The sequence below is a fragment of the Rattus rattus genome, chromosome 4 (genome assembly GCF_011064425.1).
Source record: "Rattus rattus isolate New Zealand chromosome 4, Rrattus_CSIRO_v1, whole genome shotgun sequence".
Taxonomy (NCBI): domain Eukaryota; kingdom Metazoa; phylum Chordata; class Mammalia; order Rodentia; family Muridae; genus Rattus; species Rattus rattus.
The window spans coordinates 29279115-29307109 of NC_046157.1; the positions used below are offsets into that span (position 1 = coordinate 29279115).

At 43.7% G+C, this 27995-nt stretch overlaps 1 protein-coding gene across 1 annotated transcript in view; it reads left to right on the forward strand.

Moving 5' to 3' along the window:
- The first annotated feature begins 1753 nt into the window (after positions 1–1753).
- The window catches only part of Cfap44 (cilia and flagella associated protein 44), an 80256-nt gene continuing 54014 nt past the window's right edge, over positions 1754–27995 (forward strand). The window contains exons 1-15 of the mRNA XM_032900232.1: positions 1754–1828; positions 7539–7631; positions 10068–10193; positions 10633–10783; positions 13596–13758; positions 15329–15431; positions 17442–17658; positions 18768–18882; positions 21672–21836; positions 22450–22605; positions 22902–22949; positions 23367–23466; positions 25048–25142; positions 26117–26326; positions 27048–27158. Of these exons, the coding sequence (XP_032756123.1) occupies positions 7544–7631; positions 10068–10193; positions 10633–10783; positions 13596–13758; positions 15329–15431; positions 17442–17658; positions 18768–18882; positions 21672–21836; positions 22450–22605; positions 22902–22949; positions 23367–23466; positions 25048–25142; positions 26117–26326; positions 27048–27158 (1848 nt within the window). The 5' untranslated portion in view covers positions 1754–1828; positions 7539–7543. The remainder of the gene's footprint in view (positions 1829–7538; positions 7632–10067; positions 10194–10632; positions 10784–13595; positions 13759–15328; positions 15432–17441; positions 17659–18767; positions 18883–21671; positions 21837–22449; positions 22606–22901; positions 22950–23366; positions 23467–25047; positions 25143–26116; positions 26327–27047; positions 27159–27995) is intronic.

Consider the following 27995-nt stretch of genomic DNA (forward strand, 5'->3'; position numbering starts at 1 on the left):
GAATGACGTTTGCTCTTAACTAGAGGCCATGCACTTAATGTCTTATCAGAAGATGTCCAAAGAGTGTGTGTTAAAATAGAAATCGCCCTGTTCAGAACCCTGATACTCTTCTCGTGAATTAATATTTATTCATACATCTCTTCTGCCTTAATATTGAAATTAGCATTGTCTATTTGAAAACTGTATCTGGCTTTTAAAATTATGCGGGTCACCTCTACCCTTTAAATGCTGTCATTAACATGCAATTCATGTACAGTGGAATGCTTAGACCTTAATTTACCAATCAATTTTAGGATGCGTATAAAGTACCAATCCCGATGACCCTAGTCCTACCACCTGTACACCAGCAGAAAACACTATGAATGTGTTTCCTACCACCAAAGGTCATTTTAGAATTTCATATAAGTGAAACCATTCAAAACATACAGTAACGCTCAAAATTAGCCTGCAGCCCCAGCTGCCCAAAGTCCAGGTAACTTCCTGGAATGCTGGAGTTGTGGTTCTTGGAATATAACAAAAGCCTCATGGTGATACTGTGGCCTATAGGTTTGTCTTTATAACGCCCCCGCAATACGTGTCTCAGAGTCACTCAGCCAGCAAGTTCTAGGGAGTGGTCCTGACCACAGTCCATCTCTAGGCCAGTATTTGATACTTAAAGCTTGCTTCAAATTTGACCTAGAATGGTGGAATTGGTTTTTCCTCCTTTAAATCTCAGTATTTAAATCTCAACATTTTTATTCTGGTTCCTCACATTCAACGTGATTTTGAGATTGAGCCATATTATATGTGTCAATAGATACTTTGTATTCCGTATTGGTATTTGATCGAATGACTGTCATCATTTCATATTTAGTGTCCTGATACCAAATGCCTGGGCTTGTTTCCAGCTTTAGTCTGTTACAAAAAAAAAAAAAAAAAACCTGCTATGAAGGAGGTTAAATATTTTATCTGTCTTAGATACAAAACTAGAAATGAATTACTTACATGGGAATGCATGGTTGAATTTTAAGAGATTAAGTGGTTTTCTGACATCCCACTTCACACCCTCACTAGCAACATGTGCCTTCTCTTGTTACTTCCGATCCCATCTGGTTTTGATCAGCCGTTTTACTTTTTCAGAGGCTGAGTTGTGGTACATGTGAGTTGAAGGTGACACCTTACTTACTTTGGTCTGTTCATTGGTATTTGTATGCTTTCCTTCATAAAGAAGCTTCAAAACTTTTTGTTCAATTTTTGTTGAGTTATTTGCCTTTTTACTAAAGGCATGAGCTCTTCATATATTTTATATACGAGTCCTTTGTCCAATACATACGTTACAGATTAAAAATAAAACCCCAAAAGTCAAGCCTCTGTTTTATACGTGCCCAACTCCTACAGCAAGAATTCACAGCAGAGACCCTTATTTACTCTTTAAAACCCACTGAGAATGCTCTTTGATGTTGATGTAGCAGAGAAGCAGTCTTCTGCAGCCAAGGCCACACCATTTTAAAAGTTTTGTTTTTAGTTGGCAAATAATTGCGTTGGCCGGTTTGGGAAGTTGGGCAAGTACCCAAATGCTCAGTCATTTGGTTCATAAACTGTTGGAATGCTCTCAGCTTCTGTTTCCTAGAGGGAGGTGGGTGGGTCCCCAGGGCAGACAACTCTCTAGCAGCATCTCAGTTTAGGCAAAGCCTTGGAACACGCTGCGCATGCGCTTAAGAGCCTGTTGTTCCCCCTCCCCCACATCACTACCAGGAGGCGGTGCGAGTGGCGTTGCTGTGGCAACCGCAGTAAACGGAGTCCTTGGGCAGGTGTGACTAGAAACCAGCTGCTGTGGTGAACACCTCTGGTAAGTGGGCCCCTTGTCTGGTCCTGGGTGTCCCCACCAGTCTCCCTTAAGTCTGGTAGCGACCTAGAGAGCAGTGAACACCTTTTAGGGGGAACTCAAATGGTCTAGTTTCCCTGGAGCACTTTCCTGGTCCTCCTTTGGTAGATCGACGCAAGCATTTGAAGCAACCCGTGAGGGTTAGACGCATGCACAACCTCTGCCTTCGAGGAACTGGTGGTGCAGATTGAGAAGCAACCAGATAGCTAGAGAAGTTAGGTCACCACAGAGAGAAGAGAAAAACCTGCTGGAACTGTACCTGGGTCAAAAAAGCCATACTACCCACCCTTAGCTGTGAGTCTTGTCAAGTGCGACCTTCTACACTATTTTCCTTATCTCAAAAAAAAAAAAAAAAAAAAAAAAAAAAAAAAAAAAGGCTGTGTTTGCTTCCTGGGGTTCATGTTAGGGTCCTAATGCAGGCCAAGTGTCTGGGGAGTGTGGCCGAATGCTGATAATGGGAAAAGGCAGTAAGAAGCCAGTATACAGTTTATGCGTTAGTCATGAGCAGTCTTACTTGCCTGCTTAGTAAGACAGTAGGGGAAAGGGGCTAAAGGGAAGTAGGAGAAAAAAGTGGGGAGTGAAATGCTGCAGTGACCAACAACCCCACCACGAAGGGCTGTTATGCCATGATGAAGGTTTGTATTGCATCCTCCTGAGATGGCAACAGTCAGTCAACACTGTGAACAAGAGTGGCATTCTGACAGCTCTTTCAGGAACCCAAAGGGCAAGGCAGAAAGCAGATTAGAAGATGGCAAGTTGGCTCAGTGGGTTAAGGCACCCGCCACCAAGCCTGACAACCCGTGTCCTATCCCTGTCGCCCTCATGGTGGAAGGAAAGAACATCTACAAAGTTGTCTTGTGGCCGCCACACGTGTACCCACCCACCCACAAATAAGATATAAATAAATGTAACAGAAAGCTAAGATTTTAAAGGTGTTGTTTATTCTTGTTCTATGTGTATGCCTTTGTCTGAATGTATGTCTGTGTACCACATGCGTGCTGTGCTCACGGAGGCTCTAAGAAGGCATTGGCTCCTGGGGCTGGAGTAGAGGTGGTTGTGAACGCCACAGGAGTGCTGGGAACTGAACCCTGGTATTCTGGAATAGCAGCCAGTGCTCTTGTCCACTGGGGCATATCTCCTCTCCAGCTCCCATGGAAAGAAAATGTAAAGATAAAATGGATTAGAGAAACAGAGTAGGGTCAGAGGCAATCCACGGTGACAGGGACAGTGAGCCTGGTACTTGAAGGGGCGAGGACAAGGGTGAATTCAGAAGTCTTCATAGCTGGAAATCGATGGCATGAGGGGGTGGACAGGAAAGGATTCAATGTCTGACTGCTCTTTCTCACTTGCAAAGTTAGAATATTAGCATCTGCCTTGTGCTTTAAGAATGAGTAAGATAATGTGTGCAGAAATGTTAAGAACCGTGTTTGCCATCAGATAAGAACCAAGCAAGCAAGCCAACAAACAAAAAGACCCCACCACAAGCTATTATTATTTTTCTACCACTATATTTCACAAAGTAGAGTCAAAATTGAGTCAGTTTCCTACATCGGTTACTGGCCATTAACTGTGATGAGCTCCAGCACCCTGAAGAGATTGTTTGAGATTTGGGGAGTGAGGGTTGGCTCCTGGACTCTGGTGAACAAGTTTGAGCAACACTCCCTTGTGGAGTCCTGTCTGGCTTCCAGCCGTCCCCTCAGTGTCATTGAGAACTTTTACTCTGTACATTTTCTTAAGGTTAACTCAGAACTGGACAGTCTAATTAGTGAGGTGGTTAAAAGAATTGGCTATAGACGGAATCAATAAGCTTGAATCTCATAAGGGGAGACTTAACAATCATTCTGCAAATAGATTTCTAAACCTAGTCAGTCTGCACTGGTTGTCTATTAAGGAGGATGTGGGAGAGAACACAGAAACAAGGATTACTCAATCTCATTGTTATATACTGATTTAGATGAGTCAACATACCACAATTCTGTCTGTCCCCTCCAAAGACGAGACCTTAGCCTGCCTTAGAGGAACGCAGTGAATGTCTCCAGCCAGTGAGGAGATCAGGTAAACTGACGGTCCCTCTCTTTTGGCACTTGTCCAGAAAAGGAGGTTTGAAACAAATCTAGGAAGGCAAAAATTTTGAGAAGCTATCTAAAGCATTGGCAATTAATTCATTTAATTATTATAAGTTTGGAAAACATTCAGATTATGTCATGGAGGCCTACTTGAAAGAACTGGGGTGCTGCATCCAAGAAAGAATGTCTGAGGGGAAGCCAGGGCAAGCTGTAGTTATTTGAATGGCTGCAGTCTGTGTTCCTTGCATTCTCAAAAGAAAGAAGAAAAGGCAAATGGATCTGAGCTGGAAAGAGAGGTTTAAGCTTAATTCAAAATGCGGTAATAGCTACAGGATGGAATATGCCACTCGCTTACCCGAACCGTTGGAATGGAAGATGATTGGTCATGTCTTAAAATGCCCCATCCTCACTTATTTGAGACCAGATCTGATATTAATAACCTCAGATATTTACACACCCCATGGCTCTGTGTCAGTAACCACTCTCTTTATTCTCTCAAAATTTCAATCATCAGAATTTTAGATTATCTTCACCCCTCCCCCAACTCTTCCCAGGCCCAGCTCTACCTCCCCTTCACCATCCTTGTGTTCTCTTCTTGCTTTTTAGAGCCCCTGAGTCCAGTTGGTACCGCCTATATACTCTTAGCTGTGTGGCCTTCCACTGGAGCCGTACACCATTCCCAGCTTTACTGCTTTGACTCTCTAGCTGTTCTCTACTGATCTCAGGCCCGTGAAGTAGGCACCACATTTCTAAGATGAGAATATGAGGGCAGAGTTATTAAATACTTAACGTCTCCCAACTTAAACCCCGTTAGACTGACCCAGAAGCCAACGTTTCCCAGCTCCAGCCTGGCCAATACCTTAAGGGACTTTTCTAATATTGTTGGAGCAGATTTTGTAAATGTGTACCCTTTACTGGGTAGGATGTTGTCCTAGGTAAAACTTATTTCTGGACCAGTGAGATGGCACTCAAAGGCATTTGCTACTGGGTAGACAATGCAAGCCAGATGGCCTGGGCTCCATCCCAGTAACCCAAAAGGTGTGAGAACTGCCTTGGATCCTATTATTTAAAGACGGTTCTTGCTGTGTTACAGAGGCTGGTCTTGAATTCTTGGGCTCAGAAAATATTTCTCCCTCAGCCTCTTGGATTGCTGGGACTTATGATGCATGGAAGCATGCCTAGATTCATAGCACAATTATTGGGTTTCATGTGTTAAAGAAGAGCTGTAGTTTTGTGAGTGAAATCGTCTATTATATAGGAGAACCTATGTATTTCATACAAACCCTTGGTTCTTCCTGGTCCTTAGCATTCGTTCTTATGCCTGGATGCAGGCAAATGAGACTCTGTTAATTCTGTGGTTTCTCTAAGTAATTCTGAAGCAGCCAGCGTTGGGAAGGGAGGGAGGGAGGGAGAGAGAGAGAGAGAGAGAGAGAGAGAGAGAGAGAGAGAGAGGGAGGAGAGGGAGGAGGGGAGAGAGCAAGAAAAAAGTATAGATTATATGAGGAAAATCCTCTGTGGGAAGGGCAGCCCAGACCCTAGGATGGAAAGTTCAAAGTTGGGGCTGGGGTAGGCCGGCTAGGGACTGATATAATTTAATCTGGTTTAAATTGGCTCATTTCACCAATGGTGGAGAAACAACCTACCAGAAAGCAGACCCCATGAGCCTTTCAGGCAGTAGAACGCAGTACAGCAAACTGGGCTTCAAGTCACTGGGAGACTCATGCTGCCCAATTCCTGGATTTCAAGGAATCCATGGGCCCAGGAATGCAAGTGGGCCCCGGGAGTCAGCCATCTGGTTTCACTAGTTTAGAGCCTGTAATGCATAACCTATAAAGTATGTTCACTTTCCTTCTGACACCTTGAATGTTGATTTTTTAAAAATAAGAAATTATCAATCACTATCTTTCCCTGGTTAGAAAGGCTATTAGAAAAAAGCAAAACAAACAAACAAAGCTAGTAAGAGTATGGGAAAAGGGGGACTTCTTATGTGTGGTAGATCAGAATGTATAGTCCTACAGCCATTGGAGAGAACGGTATGGACGTCCCACGTGAAAATTCCATGTGACTTGGCAATCTGCCTCCTCTTCATATGCATTCCCTATACTTAATCTTGATAGTCAAACTTGACAGCATTAAGAATCTCCGGGAAACAAACATCTGGACACGTCTGCGATGGATTTCCTGTAATAGGCTAACTGAGATGGGAAGACCCACCCTCAACGTGGAGGGCACCGTCCCATGGGATGAACAAGTAAAAAGACTTCAAGCCCTGGCAGTGGGTGCAGTGTGAGCAGCTGTTTGTTCCCAGCTCCTACTGCCATGGTGGACTATCCCCTCGGCTGTGAACCAGAAGAAAGCCATCCATCACTCCTTAACCTGCATTTGCTGGGTATATCGTCCCAGCCATGTGCAAACCAATGCACGACTCCGGTGCTTATCAGTAGGCGAAGTTCAGCCATTCGGAGGTATTCTCTGCCTATCATGGTTCCCCCCTGGCCTGTACCAATCCTCATTTCTCCCTCAACCCCGCTCCCCTAAGCCTCAAACTCCCCTCAACTTTCTTATTACACATGCCCACGGTACCCCACTCTCCCACTAATTCTAAACAATATCCTCCCAGAAGTTCAAGGCCGTCCATATTTCCCCCCTGCATCATGGTAATTTAGTGGCTGTAAAAGACTTGAGACATAGAAGATGTGCTCAAAATATGTATATGTGAAATGAGTTTTGGCTACCCTGCTTTTGCTCCCGGTGGGTTGTGCGCTCCCAGCCACCTGCCCAGCAGCTCTTTGGATTCTTGGATGAAACACACACACACACACACACACACACACACACACACACACACACACACACACACACACACACACACACACACACACACACACGTTTATTTTTAAATAAACTTTGCTAACTAACTCAACGACTGGGCACTTCTAATCCGTATGCCCAATCAGGGAAGAGGAAGTCTCACATGGCTAGTAGGTTTTATCTCCCGCAGCTCTTCAGTCCAACCGTGTCTCCCTACATCCCGGCGAACCTCCATGTCTTCCTCTCCGAAATCTAGCCTCCACAACTCTATGGGTCCCGCCCCATGCCCAACCATTGGCCACTGGCATTTTTATTGACCAATCAGAAACCAATCGGAACAAGGACCTTTGGTGTTTGGACAAGCAGATTCCCGATTAAATCAAAATTTTAGAATCAATCTCTAACAAAGACACTTGTCAGTAACCCCACGGGGATTGATAATAGGGCGAGGAACAGGAGACAATGGACTGACCCAAAGAAGGGTGGCAGAAGTTTAGTTTTAGTGGGGATGCGCTTGGAGGAAAGCTGGGCTCAGGTGCCATGTGTCAGTGTCGATCTTGGGAAAACCAGAGTTCACCAGAATGGCAGGTGTGCCTGGAGAATGGACACCTGTGGCCCCAGTTCCCACTTTCACTGAGGTGCACGAGGTCGCTCACTGCCTCCCACTGTAGGTCATTTTGGATACAGTGCAGGCACAAGAGCACCAGGCCTTTGGTGCTTGTGGAATTCATGATGGGAGATCTGTTAGTTTCTGTGTTCTGGTCCTTATGTCTTTCTCACTCACTTTGTACTTACAGAGAACATGAAGGAGCCAGGTGACCAGGACACCGATGGGGGAAGATCAGGGTCAAGGAGTGAGGGAAAGCAGTCTTCTAGGTCCACTTCGAAAGGTAAGTAGGAGTGATAACACACACACACACACACACACACACACACACACACATACACACACACACACACACACACACACACACACACACACACACACACACACACACACACACATACACACACACACACACACACATACACACACACACACACACACACACACACACACACACACACACACACACACACACACACACATACACACACACACACACACACACACACACACACACACACATACACACACACACACACACACACACACACACACACACACACACACACACACACACACACACACACACACACACACACACACACATACACACACATACACACACACACACACACACACACACACACATACACACACACACACACACACACACACACACACACACATACACACACACACACACACACACACACACACACACACACACACACACACACACATACAACACACACACACACACACATACACACACACACACACACACACACACACACACACACACACACACACACACACACACACACACACACACACACACACACACACACACACACACACACACACACACACACATACACACACACACACACACACACACACACACACACACACACACACACACACACACACACACACACACACACACACACACACACACACACACACACACACACACACACACACTTCTTTGTTATCAAATTTGGGTAAGATCGTTTTAAAAGAGTGCTATCTGGATTTATGGACAGAAACGGTTTGCCTGTTTACATACGCTCTTATAAACTCTCCTGTTCCTTAAAGGTAGCATCTATGCTTTGATTTTTTTTTCCTCCAGCTCCTGGTTCATCTCTCTGGGTTTAGCTCATGGATAGAGGGCTGGCTTAGGGTACCAGAGGTCTTGGGTTCAATCCCTGGCACCATCTAAAGTGGAAGTGTAAACCCAGCCAGTCCAGAGGTGGGAGCTGGAGGATCAGAATTTCAGGTTCATCCCTAGCCGTAGCCAGCTTCCATCTTGAGACCCACGGGGCTACATAGACCCTGTGTCAATACAGTCAAAGACACGTCAGTTATCTGTGTCAATGGCAACCTGCATGGATGTCTTGCTTTCCATTTCCCCTGTAAGACCTCTGTCTTTGGTGGACTATTAGATACAGCAGAAAAGGTAGAGGTAGAGGTAGAAAAGGAAAAAGGTAGAGTCTGGCTTTAAGCCCTGAGACCACCACTTGGAGGTGCTCGACTTGAAGAGGAAAAAAATGACAGCTTTTAGAGTCTCAGTTTTCTAGTCCACTTACTTGCTTGCTTACTTACTTACTTACTTACTTACTTACTTACTTTTATTTTATATGTGTATTCGCCTACATGTATGTCTATACCACATAAGCACAGTGCCTGTGGAACTGGAGTTACAGAAAGTTGTTGGTTACTATGTGGGGACTGGGAATCAAAACCCGGTCCCCCAGAAGAGCAGCCAGGCCATCAGCTCCTTCTAGCCCATTTGAATGAGTTACCTGGGGATTAAATTGGGAGAGATATGGAGGATTGCATGGGTTGCAAATGAGAGAGGAGAGGAAGTAGCCTTTGGGTGCCCTGGCCACCGAGAAAGAGCTCAGGTCTGCTTAGAGAGTGGTTCTCAGAGCCTCCCTGAGCAGAGCTGAGTCTATAGCCTGCATGTATCTTATGAATTCTGTCTGGGTCCAGCTAATTAACTTGGCCCAGCCTTTTGTTCTCATTTATATTTCTTACTCCTGGCTTTGTCTCTAGTCTTTCAGCTTCATCTCAGACTGATTGGGTACTCCTGGGTGCCCTTGCTGTTTCTTCCTTGTTCCTCTGAAAGTCCCTCACTCCAGTCTCTCATGTGATTGACACTGTGGATTTTAAGCAGGCCCATGGTTGGACTTGAACCGAACATTGTCTTATTCCTGAGATCTTCTCTTTTCTCATTCTCATTCTTCGTTGGTTTTCTCTGAAGCCAATATTTTAACCTATTCCACTGATTGTACTTTGAGAGAAATTATCATGCCCAGAGAGAGTTACTCTTAAATAGCACTGTGGACCTTCGGCATAGCTGTCAACCATCAGTTGGCGTTATGATTGCCGTATACTACGCTTACATGCTGCCATCTTGTTTATCCTTTCTTGTTAGTATGTCAAAAGAGAAACAGACTAGAAATGAAAAAAAAAAACAAAAGCAAAAAAAAAAAAAAAACCCAAAAAACAGAGGGACTCCCAGAAAAGGCCTTTTCGTTTTTTGTAAAAGACTGATCGAATGAAGTATATTCTAGGAAAGTTTTGAATATAAAACATCATTACATTTAAAGCATAAACAAGAAGTTTTAGTTGCTCTGGAAATTAAAAAAAATTTCACTAAAATCTTGTGAGCTTTTAAACTAAAACAAATGGTCTTTACTATGTATACATGAAGCTGCAGAAGACATCACAGATGACCTCTTTACTGAGGGGGCGGAGTCATTTTTGGACGATGACTTGGATTTGGAGGATATGAACGAAAGCTCACATTCATCTCAAGAGTACTTTTACACTCCTGTGGGTAAGTGTGATCAGCTCTCTCTCAGTAATTGTCACTGTTTTAAAGCAAGTTGTTCAGACAAGTTAAACTGCTATTTATAGATGGAGGAAACGGACAATCTACAAGACGAGGACCCGGGTTACGTACAGAAAGGATTCACCCCCCAGGGGTCTTATATTCTGTTCCTGTGGACCATGTTGAGAAGTCTTGTATTTGATCTGGGGAGAAAGTGATCCAGGGATTGGCCCCACTTCAGCTTAGTTAGGAGTTCTCCAAGTCCCCTGTTGTGAGCCCAGCCAGCACGTCCTGGGCTCTTCCTCCAGAGTTTAGCAGCGTGGAGCACGTGTGTAGGCCAGTGGTTGCTCTTAACTGCTGGTGCTGTACGGTCTTCCTCTCTTTGTAAAATATGATTTAGGGTTCACCACATACTCTCCTTCAATCAAGTGTTCTCATGTTTTAGTTCCCCAGGAGCCTCCGCCTGAACCTAAGGAAGAACCAGAAGAGGTAAAGAAGAAGCTCTCAGAGACCTTCTACTACGACTACCTCGAGCTCATCTCCACACCATATGTGTCTTCACCAGATAGGATCCCGCTTTATTTCCTCGCCCTCAAGTATCCACTCCAGCTATATACATTTAGAATGTGGGAGGGTTTCATTTCCTAGGTCAGGGGTTGGCAGACTACAGCCCCTGGAGCAAATGTGGCCTCCAGCCTGTCTGTGTAGGTAAAGTTTTACTGCAGCAAAGACATCCCATTACATTCTGTCTACGGCTGCTTAAGCAGTTGTGATTGAGACCATTTTTGTGTAGAAAGCCTAAGGCAGTGGTTCTCAACCTTACTAATGCTGCAGCCCTTTAATATACTTCGTCATGTCGAGGTGACCCCCAACAACAAAGTTATTTCATTGTTACTTCGTAACTGTAATTTTGCTGCTGCTGCGAATCATGGAAACATCTGTTATGGAAATATCTGTTATGTGACTCACCTTTCCCCACCACACGCACACACAGGGTCTTGACTTGTGGTTGAAAACTGCTGACCTAAGGTTATTTTACTTCCTGCCTTACAAAGAAAAAGTTTACCAACCTTTGTCTTAGGAAATTGTAGTGAAATGTGGTGGGGAGATCGATCCTAATTTAATCTAAGATTTTGTTTGAATCCACCATAGGGAAAAAATGATTCTCTGGGGATCCTCTTTGCAGAGATGAACCAGGCTGTGGTTCATTGCGATGTGGTTTTCCTCAAGAGTCCGCAAGGCTTCTTACTGACATTTTCTTCGTGTCCCAGGCTGGCCTCCCTTTGCCAATCAATGCCTGTCTAGTGACATCATTGCCTTCCTCCCTCCAGGCACTGATGGTGCCATTGTCAAGGCTGATGCTTTTCCCATCACTGGAAGAGTCATCTGAAGTGACTCTGATTGGTTTGTGAAGACAGGCAAATATAGGGCTGACAAGGAGAGCGCTTGTGTTTGCTGTCAGTATGTTAAGTCTGTGAGAGTGAAATTAGAGGACGGTCTCCATGACAGCCTCAGCCGACTTTGAACAGTGGCTGTTGTCAGCCCACACTGTAACTGGCCCCTTTGGAAAGGCAGAGTTTGGAGATAAGGGTGCATGCTTTCTGAGCACAGCTCTGAACTCTGTTTCAATCCTAGGTGTGACTAAGCTAGTTTGCCCCAAATTACTTTCTCTTTTTATTTATTTTTTTCATCTTTATTAACTTGGGTATTTCTTATTTACATTTCAATTGTTATTCTCTTTCCCGGTTTCCGGGCCAACATTCCCCTAACCCCTCCCCCTCCCCTTCTCGATGGGTGTTCCCCTCCCCATCCTCCCCCCATTACCGCCCTCCCCCCAACAATCACGTTCACTGGAGGTTCAGTCTTGGCAGGACCAAGGGCTTCCCCTTCCCCTGGTGCCCTTACTAGGCTATTCATTGCTACCTATGAGGTTGGAGCCCAGGGTCAGCCCATGTATATAGTCTTTGGGTAGTGGCTTAGTCCCTGGAAGCTCTGGTTGCTTGGCATTGTTCTTCATATGGGGTCTCAAGCCCCTTCAAACTCTGGAATTTCCTCTTCTTAATTTTTCGTTTCTGTCTTTCGGACACAAGAAGTTTTCTTACAAATAAGAGAGTCCTTCAAAATCATAGTTCTCGCCCCCTAACCCCCAAACAAAGTCTCAAGAAATAGATTCATCCTTAAACTTTGACGTTCAACAAGTTCTTGTGAAGAATCTGTCTGCTGACGCAGCACTGAGACGCTAAGTTTTCATAGGCTGCTCTCATTTAGATTGCAATTTTATGTCTTGTGCTTTTAAATTTTATTAAAGATATTATGTAACTTAGATCTTTAAACTTCTATTTTGAATTAATGCAATTTTACTCTGACACACACACACACACACACACACATTTGCTTATACAGAAATGTAATAAACAACCTTGGAAAAACTTGTATATTTTTATGTGTCATATATGAGTTGATTTACATAATCTGTTTATATTAATTATGTCTTAATTAGAACTTAATACAGTAGGCATGTTATAAAACTTTGTATTAGATTTCCACAAAGGTCAGATTTTCTTTTTTTTTTTTTTTTTTTTCGGAGCTGCAGATTTTCTTTAAATTTGCCTTTTACGTTTATTATGTATGCAAATGTATGTGCGTGTGTATGTGTGTATGTGCGCTCGCGCTCCTGTGTATGTCAGGGAGTATCAGAGGACAGCATTCAGGGGTCTGCCCTTTTTCTCCAGTAGCTTAGTTCTAGGGATGCTTAGTTCGTGGTCAGTCTTGGCAGGAAGTGCCTTTACCCAGTGAACCAGCCACCTCATCGCCCCAGAATTCTACACCTCTTTCATCATCATCATAGGAAGACATTTTCAGAGGGTGGATCAATGAGTTAAAGACACTTGCCACACAGGCCTGATGGCTTGAATTGAATCTCTGGGGCCCAAGATGAAGAAGAGAAATCGCACCCATACACGCACGCATGCACCCCATATAAATAATAATAAAAATTATTTTTCCTGTAATTTCAACAAACTTGATGGGCGGATATGAAGGTAAAGACTTGGACTTTGTCCCATGTTACCATGTTACCATGTCACCATGGTTCTGTTTTCAGGACACACGGGAAAATGATACCGATTTAGAAAGGCTAACACAATCTATCTGCTTACCCCCAAATCTCAGAATTTCTTCCCCAAAATTCAAGTAGAAAACTTAAGCCTCCGTATGAGGATTTTCCACTGACTTTAACAATAAAGCTGTTTGTGACCCATGGGAAAGTTCCGAGCTCAGGGCGAAGCCCAGCTCGGCTGGCTTCGGGTCGCTGGTTCCGGAGTCTCGGCTCTGAAAGCAGACGCGGTTGGGTTGGTGAGCGGCCCAGGCTGTGTTGCCTCACTGGTTTCCTTAGCATCCTTGCCGCAGCCATTCTTTTGGTTATGACTGCAAAAGGCGAGCCAACCTACAGCTTCTGGACAACAACACGTTGATGTACATCGCTGGGAACCAAATGGTCCTGCTGGACTTTAGAAACAAGACGCAAATGTACCTGCAGAGTAGCAGTGGCCAAGGGATCGGTGCCATTGGGGTATGCCAACATTTGGTGACCTGGGGGCAGGGAATCCCTGTTTCTGTTTTGTTCGGATGCCACGGGGGCAGTTAGGGACCAGTGGCATGCAGGGTGCTGTAGGGTCACACGGGGTGCCCACCCATCTTTATTGTAAGCCCTTTTCTTTTCTTCTCTTTATTTAAAATGTTCTTTTTGTCTTTTTCGTGTAACCCAAGCTGGTCTTGAAGTCAGTATAGAGGTCAGGCTGGCTTTAAACCTGGGATCCTCCTGCCTTAGCTTCTTGAACAGAGAGAAAAATCTCTCAACTACCTATCTATCTATCTATCTATCTATCTATCTATCTATCTATCTATCTATCTATCTATCTATCTATCTATCTATCTATCTGTCATCTATCTATCATCTATCTATTTATCTCTCTATCTATCATCCATCCACCTATCTATTTATCTATCTATCTACCTATCTCTATCTATCTATCATCTATCTATTTATCTCTCTATCATCCATCCACCTATCTATCTATCTATCTATCTATCTTCTATCTATCATCCACCTATCTACTATATATCTATCATCTATCTATCAATCTATCTACTATCTATCTATCATCCACCTATCTATCTACTATCTATCTATCTATCTATCTATCTATCTATCTATCTATCTATCTATCTCACTACCCTATACATAAATCAAGATTACAGCTGTGCGTCAGTGTAGTCATAAAAGCTGATGACTTGGGAACCCCAAGGCAGTAAGGTTAGTTGTTGAATTGTTATCTTAAAGGCAGGTTAAGCAGATGCACCAACTACACAGGAGAATATCAGTCTTAAGCAATCTTAAGCTGTATTATTAACTAGGCTGGGAGGTCCAGCAAAAGTTTCAGTCTCTTAGAAAGAAAGAAATGTGTTTTCCTAAGGATATGTTGCCACAGGGTAAAAGGCAGCTTCAGCTGGAAGGCAGCTTCTATCATGGGAGGGCGCTCACAAAAGCCCTTGATGGATATCATTCCACAGTTCTGGATTTCCCTCTCTTCAGAACAGCTAGGCAAATAACTTCTGTCTGTCATAAGCAACCCAGTCTTTCAGGGAGAAAATGAACAGAAACACATTTTGTGAATGTTTCTACCATTTAGCGTGACTTACGCCGGGGTTTGGCATCTGGCCTTACTTAGCTGTTCTTCCACAACCATTCAGGCCAGCGGAAGCATAGAGCTTGTTAAAAATGCAAATGTGAATTCAGAAACGCTGGGTTTGGGGCTGGATGAACCTTTCAAGCAATCTTGACATACTACAGACTAAAGCCTTCATTCTCACTATGAATTTAAATACTCATAGTACTAAAATGATTCCCTTAATAAAGCTAAACCTTAATTTTTTAAAAACATCTTTTAGTTTTTCAGTTCAAATCATATCCATTCATCATCACGTGTTGATCATACACACATATTTTGAATTTTAGATCCAAGTGCACGCAGTCTAATTAGCCAGTTACATACACAGTCACAGTCACTAAGTACTGCACTGATGGGAATATCTAATTGAAATTTTCCTTTGAATATTTTAGTGAGATTCTGTTTTTCTAGGTTCATCCAGATAAAACTTACTTCGCAGTCGCCGAAAAGGGAAGTTTTCCAAAGATTATCATCTACGAGTACCCTTCTCTGAAGCCCTACAGAATCTTGCAAGGTGAGTCCAGTGGAATCTTTAGAATAGTCCATGTGCAAGGCTGATGCCCTGAAGGCGAGCGAGATTACAGAATTAACCAAGACCCAGAAGAGAATCAAAAGTAAGAGGCAGAAAGGAAATCTGTGTAATGAAATTGGCTTACAGAGGCCTGAGCTAGTAAGTCTAAACATTGTGGCTCAGCCCCACAGGCTGGAGATTCCAAAGAAGGGGTTCATGGGCATTCTCCAGTTAGCGTTCTTCAGGAGATCTTCAGTTCTACCTCTAAGACCTTGCAACTGATTGGATAAAGCCTGCCTCGACTCTCGAGGATACCATCCTTAAAGACAGCTGACCAGAACTATCAGTCTTGCTGCTGCTACCTTCATAGCTATTTCTTCCCTGTTTAGTTGGATAACCGGGAGTTACAAGCTAGCGAAGGTGAGAGGTAACATTAACTGTCTCCATTGTCTTACAGTTCTGCTGTCTGGGTAACTGATTTGAGAAGTCGGTTTTTAGCTCGGGGAGGTTCTCAGTGACAAATTTAAAGTTTCAGGCCTTGTCTGCTCTCGGTGCGTGGCTCCCTTTCTTCTACAAGATGGAATATAGGCAGCAAGTTTTTCTTTGGGAAAGCACGGTTATAATTTCTAATAATAATAATAATAAGCCGTTCTAAAGCTAAGAGTGACGAAAGGCTTTTAGGATTACTCTTTTGGGAGATTTCCGTATGCATGCTATATCGGGAGATTTCCGTATGCATGCTATGTTGGGAGATTTCTGAATGTATGCTATGTTGGGAGATTTCCGTATATATGCTATGTATGTAATCCCCACCCATGCAATAGGTGTGAGGGGCGTTTGCATGTGCATGTATTTGTGGAGCCCAGGGCTTGATGTGCAGCATTTCCTCTATTGCTGTCCACTTTATTTTTTTTCTTGGATATTTTATGTATTTGCATTTTAAATGTCATCTCCTTTACTCCTCCCCGTACCCCCTCCCCTCTCCCCCTGCTTCTACCAGGACGCTCCCACTCCCACCCACCCACTCCAACCTCAACACCCTGGCATTGCCCTACACTGGGGAAACGAGCCTTCACGGGACTGAGGGCTTTTCCTCCCATTGATGTTGGACAATGCCATTCTCTGCTACATATGTGTCCCTCCATGTGTACTCTTTGGTTGGTGGTTTAGTCCCTGGGAGCTCTGGTGGCGTCTGGTTGGTTGATATTCTTGTTCTTCCTATGGAGTTGCAAACTCCTTCAGCTCCTTCAGTCCTTTCTCTAACTTCTCCATTGGGGTCCCCATGCTCAGTCTGATGGTTAGCTGCAAGCATTCTCATCTTTATCAGTAAGGCTCTGGCAGAACCCCTCAGGAGACATCCATACCAGGCTCCTGTCAGCAAGCACTTCTTGGCATCAGCAAGTGTCTGGGTTTGGTGATTGCACATGGGATGGATCCCCAAGTGGGACAGTCTCTGGATGACCTTTTCTTCAGTCCCTGCTCCACTCTTTGTCCCTTGAATATTTTGTTCCCCCTTCTAAGAGAAGGAATGAATGAAGCATCCACATTTTGATCTTCCTTCTTGAGCTTCTCCACCTTATTTTTGATGGGGAGCCTTTCACTGCAGCTGGAGCTTGCCATTTCTGCTAGGCTGGCTGGCCAGGAAGCCCTTGTGATCTACCTGTCTCTGCGCCTCCTCCCACCCTATAGCATTAGAATAACACCTGACCCTGGGTACTTGCACACTGGGTGTATTACCTGTTGGACCATCCCCCCAGCCCTCTTAGATTCTTGGCTTTTTTACATTAACACAGATCCCCCTCCCCCTCCTCTTACTCTTTCTCCCCCTCTTCTTGCTCTTCCCTCCCCCCCCCACCATCTTACCTCACTCTTTTTGTTTTGGGATATAAGATTTGCCCCATAGGCTGGGCTTGACCTGGTTTTCCAGCCACAGCCACAGTGCTGAGGTGACGGGTGCATCCCCTATGGGCTGAGTGTCTATCTTGCTTATCAGACTCCTGTTCATCCTTACAGACGGGACAGAGAAGGCCTATGCTTATGTAGACTTTAACAACGAGGGGAACCTGCTGGCCTCTGTCGGCTGTCATCCTGATTACACAATAACCATCTGGGACTGGAAAGGCGAGCAGCCCATACTGAGGACAAAAGCGTTCTCTCAGGACGTCTTCAAGGTCACTTTCAATCCTGATAATGATGAGCAGTTAACTACATCGGGATCCGGCCACATCAAGTAAGCCTGGTACCCAACAAGGAAACTAGTAAATATTTTAATGGACATTTCTAAAAGGGCCAAAGATGTGGAGATGATTTTTGCTGTCGTTAAAATTAGAATTTTTTTTTTCAAAATTAGGAAGAGTTTAGATAGTTTTAAAAAATTTTTATTTTATGTTTATGGATGTTTTGTGTGGAATAAATACATGCATGTTGTGCCTGTGGATGCCAGAAGAGGACTTTGAATCCCCTGGAACTAGTGTTACAGATGGTTGTAAGGTGCCGTGTGTGTGTGTGTGTGTGTGTGTGTGTGTGTGTGTGTGTGTGTGTGTGTGTGCATGCTGGGAGCCAGACCCAGGTCTTCTAGAAAGAGCAGAGAGTGCTGTTAACTGCTGAGTCACCTTTCCAGCTCCATGTGTTCTTCTCAGGTTGACCAGTAGTTCACCTTTTCTTCCCTCATCACATTGGCCCTCTCTCCCCTTTCTCTTAGTGTACCTTTTGAGTTTTGAATAGGGAATCCTCTCCAAAACAGAATAGATAAGAGAAGGACTTTTATGAGGGCGGCCTTCCCATAGGCTCCACTTAAAGCAGTTTTCATAGCATCTCAGTTACTCACCGTAGGCGTTTACAAAGCCACGCTGAGCTTTCCGACCACCACAAAGTTTCTTAAGTTTCTTACTTGTGATGGCACCCCAGTCTTAATGGTGGCACAAGAATTCTCACAGCCATTCCTGATGAGCAGTGTCTACTCCTGATCTGAGGTCTGTGGCTCCAGATGCCACGGCCACCTTGTTCTGCTTCCCAAATGGAATGATGTAGACCCTCTGTTATCGTTCTTACTTGTTACTTTTATTTAGCGTCAGTTACTTTCAATCTCATCAAAATGTTCACTTATGGCTGTAACCCCTGCAGCAGACAGCATAACTCAAAATTCAGGTCTCGCAAAGACGGGACTTTTCCTTCTAGTGTTGAGTCTATGTTGCCTGGCAGGGAGTGGTAGACACTGTCAGATGAATCAATGAAGTTGCTTCGTGTGCTTATGAAATATGCATGGGGCCAATGGACAGATGGACAGAGAAAGAAACCACACCGATGGATGTTTCTGACCCCTTTCTCTCTTGTTTGCAGGTTCTGGGAGATGGCTTTTACATTCACTGGTCTCAAGCTGCAAGGATCACTTGGGCGATTTGGAAAGACATCCACTACTGACATAGAGGGCTATGCAGAGCTTCCAGACGGGAAGGTGAGCGAGCCCCTCGGTTCCTCAGTCATTCGGCTGTGCGTGGAAACCAATCACATGTTCAAGGACTGTCAATGATAACAGCTACCGTAACTTTGAGTGTCCCGAAGACCTCATTTTCCTTTTACAGACTATCAATGGAAATGAAAACATTTTCCTAAAATTTTCATAATCCATATGTATAAACCATTTCCTGGTTCTGCTGTATATGTACATGAGGTATGAAAACATTCTCCTCTATTAACGCAGTGACATGCCTGCTACCTTTAATGACGTCATGGAATTATAATGATTTATATTATCTTTCCCCTTTGTGTCATGATGCTCCATGAGTCAGGGTTTTAATCAAGCTTGTGTCTTGACCTGGCGTCAGGTTGTCGTGGGAAGATGAGGTTATTTCATAGCTATCTCTGCAACACAGAATATTTTGTCAGTTGATTTTCCGACATTATTAGCTCACTTTTCTCTTGCTCTTACAAATTTCATGTTTTTTTTTTCTAAAATGACAGCTAACCAAGATCCATTCCCCTTCTCTATCTTACTGGGTCTCCTATTAGAATAAGTTGTACTGTGCTACTTGTGATCATGTCTCTTATAAGAACATTCCAGCACACAAATTTCACTTTAACAAATCAAATTATCTGGTCATTAAAGTGATGATATAGTTTCAATTAAAAGTATATGTATAGGAGGGAAAAAAGAGTCTGTGCTAGCCACTCCAGCAGAATTAGCGAGCTTTGGGTCCAGGGAGGGACTCTTGACAAAAATCATAATGGTAAAAATAAGGCTGTGGAGGAAGATGCTGATGTTAACCTCTGGCTTCCACATGGACTTCCGTGCACACAGGAACCTGCATATACATACACCACTCCCCCTCCCCCCAACAAAAAGGCTTAGGTGCTGGCTGTATTTTAAAATCTATACAACATCCTTAAATGAGTCTTCAAGTTCTTCAAATTCTGAAGACTGTGTTAAGGTAAACATCACCATAACCTTCTTTTAAAGCATGGTATGAACTATGTCTCAGAAAGCTCAGGAGAGTTTGTGCATATGTAGGGGGGAAGTGGCTATTTTAGATGATAAAACACAGAGAAAGGAAATGTTTCAGGTTAGGAATCAATATCGGGTATTCAGAGGGGGGATCGGATTAAGGGAGACAGAGTGGACACTTTGAGTTGAGTTTGGCTCCATGTGCATGAGGAGTCTAACAGCCAGACAGAACTATTGTGCGTTGGAAGAATAAGGTCATCAATGAGAAGACAGTAGATCTATTTGGTCATAAAATTCCAGGAAGATTGGCAGGAGGGAAATCCAGAATCAAGATGATGAACTAGGAAGGAAGAAGTTATTACAATCATCTGAATAAAAGAGCTGATGTGGGGAGGGCGACCTGCTCTGAGGACCAATGACAAAGAGCTGGGGATAAGCTACATTTCAGAAGAGAAAGTCTTAAGTTCTTATAACGTTGGGTGACTTTAATCATTGAACAGTTCATACGAATAGACGGACAAGCCTCTGTGGTGTCTGGAGGCTGGCAAAGGGAAGGGGGACGGAGGGAGATTGGACAGTGGATGTCAAAGAACAATTACACAGAAGGACTAAGTTCAAATGTTTTCTAGCACACTGGATGTCTGGTTCACAGCCATGTCTTGAATATTTAACGAGGAACTGGAGACAGGTATTCAAAGCTTCCCGGCACAAACATATAATGGATGTCTAAGGAGAAGGAAAAGCTAATAACCATGATTTATCCATCATACGAAATATCACACTGCACCCCATAAATGTGCATAATTGGTATTCATCAGCAAAAATGTTTGCATAAAAAAAATCAAGTTGAAGACTCTACTAAAGTGAGTTGAGGCCCAATACCAGGTCACAGAGGCAAGTGAGGTTACGACTGAGCTAAAATCATCAGTTCCTGCTGATGAGTTTCCCACTGTGGATCAGCCCACACTGAGGGTCTGTGGAAATAAGACTTTCTTAATCAAAGATGCACAGGGATCTCAGAGAAAAGAAGTGTGTTCGCCAGTTCCTTCGGCCTCTTGCTTCTGAGACCGGGTGGTCAGAGCAGGGACTTTGGAGTAACAGCACTTAAACCAGAATCTTGGCTCCTCTGGGGAATTCGGGGGGAAGTTATGGAACTGTTGGGGCTTCAGTTTTCTCTGAGTGAGAACAAAGCTGGAGCTAGGGAGAGCAGAGCACCCGCAGGCACACTGCATGCCTGTACCCATTAAACACCAATGTAAATAAGTATTGAGGCATACACCGTCAATATTACTTATTATAGCACTCATGAAGCACTCTAAGGGCCGGTGTTTGATGGCATGCACTTTGGGGACTCTTGAATTAGACATTAATTTGGGGGCAGTCCCAAATACTTTCCTTGTTTGAAACTTGAGCTGCAACATGCTCAACTCAGTCGTGGTCTTACAATTTAGCAGACAGCTCTACACCTAGAAATGGTAGCTCATCTCTGGAAGGCTTTAAATGTCCAGTTTTGGTCCAGTCATTCAACTCCCAAATCCTGCCCTTAAGAGATGTATAAAGAAATCTGCTACGAGCACTCATAAGGAAATTACCACTAACGCACAGCCTAGTTGTGGGGTGTTAGGGGGCATAGTGCTAAAAGTGTACCTGGAGGTTGTATCTGGGGTGGTGGGTATTTTATTTCTTCGTTTTCTTTCCTGTATACACAAGCTATGGTTTTCACAGTCAAAAAGTATCTAAAAGTTAACTCTCACATGTTTGAGGTATTTAATTTTATTCACATTTCTTTCTCCCCCCGCCAGGTACTCTCAGGGTCAGAATGGGGCAACCTGCTGCTTTGGGAAGGCAGCCTCATCAAGGTGGAACTCTGCCGGACTGGCATGAAGTCTTGTCACAATGGTTCCATTAACCAGATAATGCTGGATGAGGGGGAAGTCATCACTGCCGGGTCAGATGGCAGTGTTAGGGTAAGGCCACAGCACTCCATTTAAGACGTGCAGACCACCTAGGTAGTTTCTGAAGGGGATCTGTGGTTACTTATTTTCAAGATCAATTCGTTTTAAATAACGCCTCTTATGTGGTAAATATTTACATTCTTGTCAAAATTAATTGAAATGTTCTGAAGGGAGCTCTTGTGCTTCAGGTATTGGCATAGGAGCTTCAGGAAATGAAAGCCCTTGTTAGCACCAGATAGACAGTGGGCACACATCCTTCACCGTGCCCATGGCTGGGCATTTTCTAAAGACTGAAAATTCTGAACATTTTTTTAAAAAGACAGTCTCACTATGTGGCCCCTTACTAACCTGGAACTCACTACATAAACCAGGCTGGCCTTGAACTCCCAGAGGTCTACCTGCCTCGGCCTGCCTTGGATCTACCTGACAGGGTCTCACTGTCAAATTCTGGAGTTCCCTCAAGAGCAATGGCAATAACCTATAATGTTGGAGGGCCTATGGGACCTCACTGGCCAAAAACCCCAAAAGAAGCAACTCATACCCAACACCATTAATGTCAGCTTCTGGTGTCCAGCAGAGGCACGGTCGCTGTGTTACAAAGTAACTCTGTTGTTGATTTTGTAAGATATGGGACTTTGAGACTATCGACACTGCTGACGTCATAGATGACAGCGGGTTGTTAGAGATAGAGCCCATTAATGAACTTCACGTAGACAAGAGCGTCAACCTCTTCTCAATGATCAAGATGAATGAAGTTGGAAATAACTTCTGGCTGGCTCAGGTATGCTGCACTCTTCTGTCTGGGCTTTCTAACTGTACCAGCACATAAAACGGAAGTGGGAATACGATTGATCGTTTGGGCCAGAATGCCCCATGTTACAGCCTCATGGGATTGCTTGGCCGATTACAGTCTTAAATATATAGAAGATATTCTTGGTAGACATCAATTACACCTTACAATATATGTAAGCACTAGGGCTATGGCTGGCCCTCACTTTAACCAAACCACAGAAAGAATAATCTTAATTTTATGAACATTAAAATGATGAAACATTGTCAGCTGCTTAATTTTTTTAGGATGCCAATGGAGCCATATGGAAGCTTGACCTTAGCTTTTCAAATATCGTAAGTACCCGTTTTCCTTATTTCTCCTCACTGCTCTAGTAAAAAGTCTTTCATATTTTTTAAAAGCTGGTTTGCCTTTCTTTTGTTTCCAACAAGTTAAAACCGGAGCTCTGTCATTATACGTTAATCACTTCCTAAACACAGGCGTCTTCATTTATATCACCTAACGTGATCCTTTTGGTTGCTGGGCAGCCCCGGGAAGCGGCATCTGATGAGAGCTGTGTAAAATCAGCCATTAACTTCAGAGCCAGGACTCCATCTGGTTTTCCTAACTCCCCAGTCTAGAGCTCTTTTTAATCTATCATACTTTCCTCTTTGAGTAAAATGGCACGTGTGTTACAGGATTGTATCTATGTGTCTGACTCTAATCTACATTACGCTGTCTTTGAGATCTGATGTGCTCCTGTCTGTTCTCAGACCCAGGATCCAGAATGCCTCTTCTCTTTCCATTCTGGAGCCATTGCAGCCTTGGATGTTTCCCCTCTTACTTACCTCATGGCCACAACTGCCTTAGATTGTAAGTATAAGCTACTCCCCAACTGTGTGCATGTATGTGTGTGTGCGCATGCATGCGTGTGTGCGTTATACTTCTGTGTGTGCTGAGTTGTACACACACTCATGCTTATGTATATACACATGTGCTCTGGCATGTGTGTTGGGTTTTGCATGTGTGCATGTTCATGTAAATGTATATGTATTCTGGTGTGTGTATGTGTGTGTGTTATGTTGTGAATGCATGCATGTTTATGTATATGTATATGTGTTCTGGAATTGTGTATGTGTGCTGTGCTGTGCATGCATGCATGTTTATATGTACAGTGTTCTGGTGTGTGTATGTGTGTTGGGTTGTGCATGCATGCATGTTCATGTATATGTACATGGGTTATGGTGTATGTATGTGCGTGTGTGTTATGTTGTGAATGCATGCATATTTATGTCTATTTACTTGTGTTCTGATGTGTGTGTATGTGTGTTGTGTTATACTTGCACACATGTTCATATATACAGTGTATATGTTTACAGTGTATGTGTATGTGTAATATCAGAAATCTGATTGCTTTCCAACCTATTTTTTGAGACAGGGTCTCTCACTGAGACCTGAGTTCACCAAATGGTTAGGCTAGACAGCCAAGCAGCTCCAGGGAACTTCCCGTCTCTGCCTCCCCAGCTCTGGGGTTACAGACATACTTCACCATACCTGGCTTTTTCAGGGATGCCGAGGATTCACACTCAAATCCCCGTGTGTGTATGGCAGATACTTCAGTGTCTAAACCATCTCGCTAGCCTCCTAAGTGGGAACTCTCGGTAAAACTATATCCAGCTATGTTTGTGTGCAAATTGAAAATGAGTGCTATTAAAAGTATTTGACTGTTCTTCCAAAAAAGAAACCTGTGGACTATAGTAAACAAGACGGGTTTTGAAGTAGGAAGTGCACAGCCTGCAGCAGACATGGTTGGAGATTAGAATGAAGACCTAATTGTAAATTATTTATGAAAGCGCTGTTCATTTGCTAGCAGCATGAGTGCCTTTCTACCCTCATCACTGTTCTCTCCTCTCAGTGTATAGGTATTTATCACCTTGTAGAAACCTGCAAAGGAACGTGTTTTGTCAGTCAGTCACAACCCAGTGCCTCTCATCAAACTGGCAAAGGGCCCTTGAGAGAGGGGGAAGGGGCTCTGAGGGAGGAAGTGGAGATAGAACGGAGCACATGGAGTGTGGAAGTAGAAAGACGAATGCTGGGAATAGTTAGGTACAGTGAGGACAGAGCTAGGAGACGTAAGCAGGCAGGCAATGTTTACATGTGGGCAGACGCAATGAAAACCTAGCGTGTCTGAACACGCCACAAGGAAATCTGATGCCGTGTGTACTGATCTAAAAATAACTAAGAAGAAAAAGATAAATACATATCTAAAAGGTGGTTAGGCTATCTATTGGTTACTGAATTTTCTCCTGTAAAAAGTGAGCTGAGATTTTCTTTCTTTCTTCCTTCCTTTCTTCCTTTCTTTCTTTCTTTCTTTCTTTCTTTCTTTCTTTCTTTCTTTCTTTTTTTTAAAAAGAAGTAATTAATACATTTATAATGTTTTCTTCTTTTCTGTAGGCTCCGTTCGTGTCTATGATTTTGCTAGTAAAAACCTTCTGGTTCAGATGAAATTCAAACAAGGGGGCACCACCCTCATTTGGGCACCTCTGACAGTAAGTTTTCTCGTTTTCATCAGGAAATACACTGAACCCGTGATACCATGTAGAGAGAGTGCAGTAAGTTTCTGGCTCAGAATTTTAAAAGCTTATACCTTTCAAGTTAAGTTTATTTTACCTAAAGTATTGCAAAAATCACTCCGTGATCTCAGTACTATGGGTCCGCCTTGCTTAGTGAAACTCTGTTTGTATGCTACCCATGGCATAGCTCTGTCCATGGAAGTAACCATGCAACCGAACTTGAGGCAACTTCTGTCCATGCAACCGTGGTTCTTCAACACCAGGGGACTATCTGGGGACTTATTAATTCCTATTAACCATAAGAATAAGGGAATGGAATCACAAAGAACTTGGTTCAGGTTGCCACTGGCCCAGTTTTCTCTTGTTTGGATAAAGACTACTCTCAACGTAGTGTAAGATATCCAGCATCCTGGTGTCTGCCAGTCTCTACCTCCAGTTCTTATGATAGCATTTCTTCTCCACCCTATCCAGTTCTTGTTCACTTTCTTGTTCCTAGTTCTTGACCAAGCACCCTTCTGGTCTCAGCTCCAACCATCTCTGCCTTAGGGGAGTCCTCAGGCTAAGCCAGCTTTCTTTGCTGTTCTAAGTGGCCATGTTTCATTCCTGTGGGCCCATGTTATTCACATTTTATACTTTTCTCCAGGTTAACGGGTGACACTCAGTCTGTTTGCGGTCACCCAGAACAGCTGGTGGCAAGTGCCTCCTACAGGGGAGGCAGGCGTGCTGTCCCTGTTTGCTTGTTGGAAGCTTGAATTAGCGTAGATTACCCTGCTTGTAGTCATAATAGGTGAATGCCCTGGAATTGATGGACTGACATAACATGGAACCAAGAGTTGCAAACAGCAGCCAGCACTAAGTTACCTGAGTCGAACCAAGACATAGAGTGATTTTTGTGTGTGCTTCAATTATTTAACTAAATGAGGGTCCTGTGTGGGTGACTGTTTCCCCAGGTAAGCATTTCTGGATCACAGATCGTAGTAGGATTCCAAGATGGCGTCGTCCGAATTCTTGAACTCTTTGATCCAAAAGGACTTACGGTTTTTGCTGGACGGAAGAAACTCTCAGATGCCGAGTTACACTTGAAATATGTCTTCAAACCTCACACTGAAGTAGTTACGGCTTTAGCTTATGAACGTGATGGGGAGGTCTTAGCCACTGGGGTAAGTGTGAGATTCCCTCTCATTTCCCATTGCAACTCTGTACCTAGCTTCCCGCTTAAGTGCACCTACACCATTGTGCCCTATTTACCAAAATTAACCTACATTTTGTTTTCTTATTTTTTCAGTGCAGTCTCTATATGATATTTAAGAACTGTCTTATAAGTTAAGTTTTAATGCTCATTTTAAATGAATAGAAAATCTCAGTTGAAAATCATGCTGGATGAATTCCTTATAACCATTAGTTTATAACATACACGTGCTCTTAAGGAGGCTGCCATAGGCAAGGCTTGTGAAGTTCCGTGGGAGAGCTCTTGCTTATCATGGAGCCGGCTCTGCTTTGATCATTGGTGTCCTCTAAATGCAAACCGAACAAAAACCTGCCTCAGATAAAGGACATAACTCTATATTCTACAGGAAGGAAGAGGTGAACAGAGGTATTGGCAGAATTCTTGAAGAAATTAGTTATATATACATAAACATGTATGTATAAACACATGTATGGCAGTCACATTTCTAGAACTATGAACTGAAACACTTGGGAAAATGAATCAAACATTTGAAACCATATATATATATATATATATATATATTAAGATTAACCTATAACACATGACTGTAGTATCTATAAATGTAAAATAGATGGACTCTATGGTATAAAACAGAGTGCTATGTGACCTTGTTGTCATAGTAATACATATTGGTGTGTCTCTTTTTCTTCTAGAGTGATGACAAGACTGTCTTCTTTTTTGATGTGGAGAAGGAATACAAGCCGATTGGTTATTATAACGCTCCTGGGCCCATTTGCCAGTTGATGTGGTCTCCACACAGTCACGTAAGCTATTAGTATTTGTCCTCAAGATTAAATCACAGTGTCTTGTAGTTACAGGGGTTTCCCCCTCTTTGGGCTACATTTTCTTCATTGCTTTTTGGCAAAAGTCCAGAGTTGCCCTGACTAATTTGCCTAATTTGTCACTAGTGTCAGCCGAAGACTGCAGGAGACGATCACGTCAAGGAAGATTACTAGCTCCCCCACATAGGGTGATTTAAATGAGTTCCACAGATGCCCCCCTCCCGCCCCCATGCCTCTTTTCAATGCCTTCCCTCACACAAGATGGCCACCTTGAAACCTCAAAGCTTCATGCCTCCCTATCTTGCCTTCAGCATCGGTTCCCGGAGAGGCGAGGGCCCTTCGCATTTTCCCACCACCACTGTCTCCCTCCTCTTCCTTTTACAATAGAGGAGCTGTCCTTGTTCCTACTTAGTGCCCATTCTGCCTCCGGTCCTTTGGATTAGACTCCCTCGTTCTCACCTTCGATATTTGATATCGTGACTCTCTCCTCTGTGGCACATAAGTTAGCCTTACCTGCTGCTCCCTGGGTAATTTCCCACGGTAGTCTCTCCCCCTTACAGGAAGTGAACACTTTGCGTTGTGCAGTTACTGCCCCACCCCCCGACTCAGTGGCTCTCAGGACTGAGTGCGCCCGTGATGCCATTGCCTTATACACGGCGCCATCCTTCCTCAGCTTCTGCCTGCCTTCTGGCTCCCCGATTCCACCGAGCAGCTCTTCTAAAGGCATCACTGATAGCCACCTGATATGTGACTCTTACCTTCCTTGATATCGTAGCATCGTTTGACACCCCCCTTCCCCCGAACTTTCCTTCCTTTTTG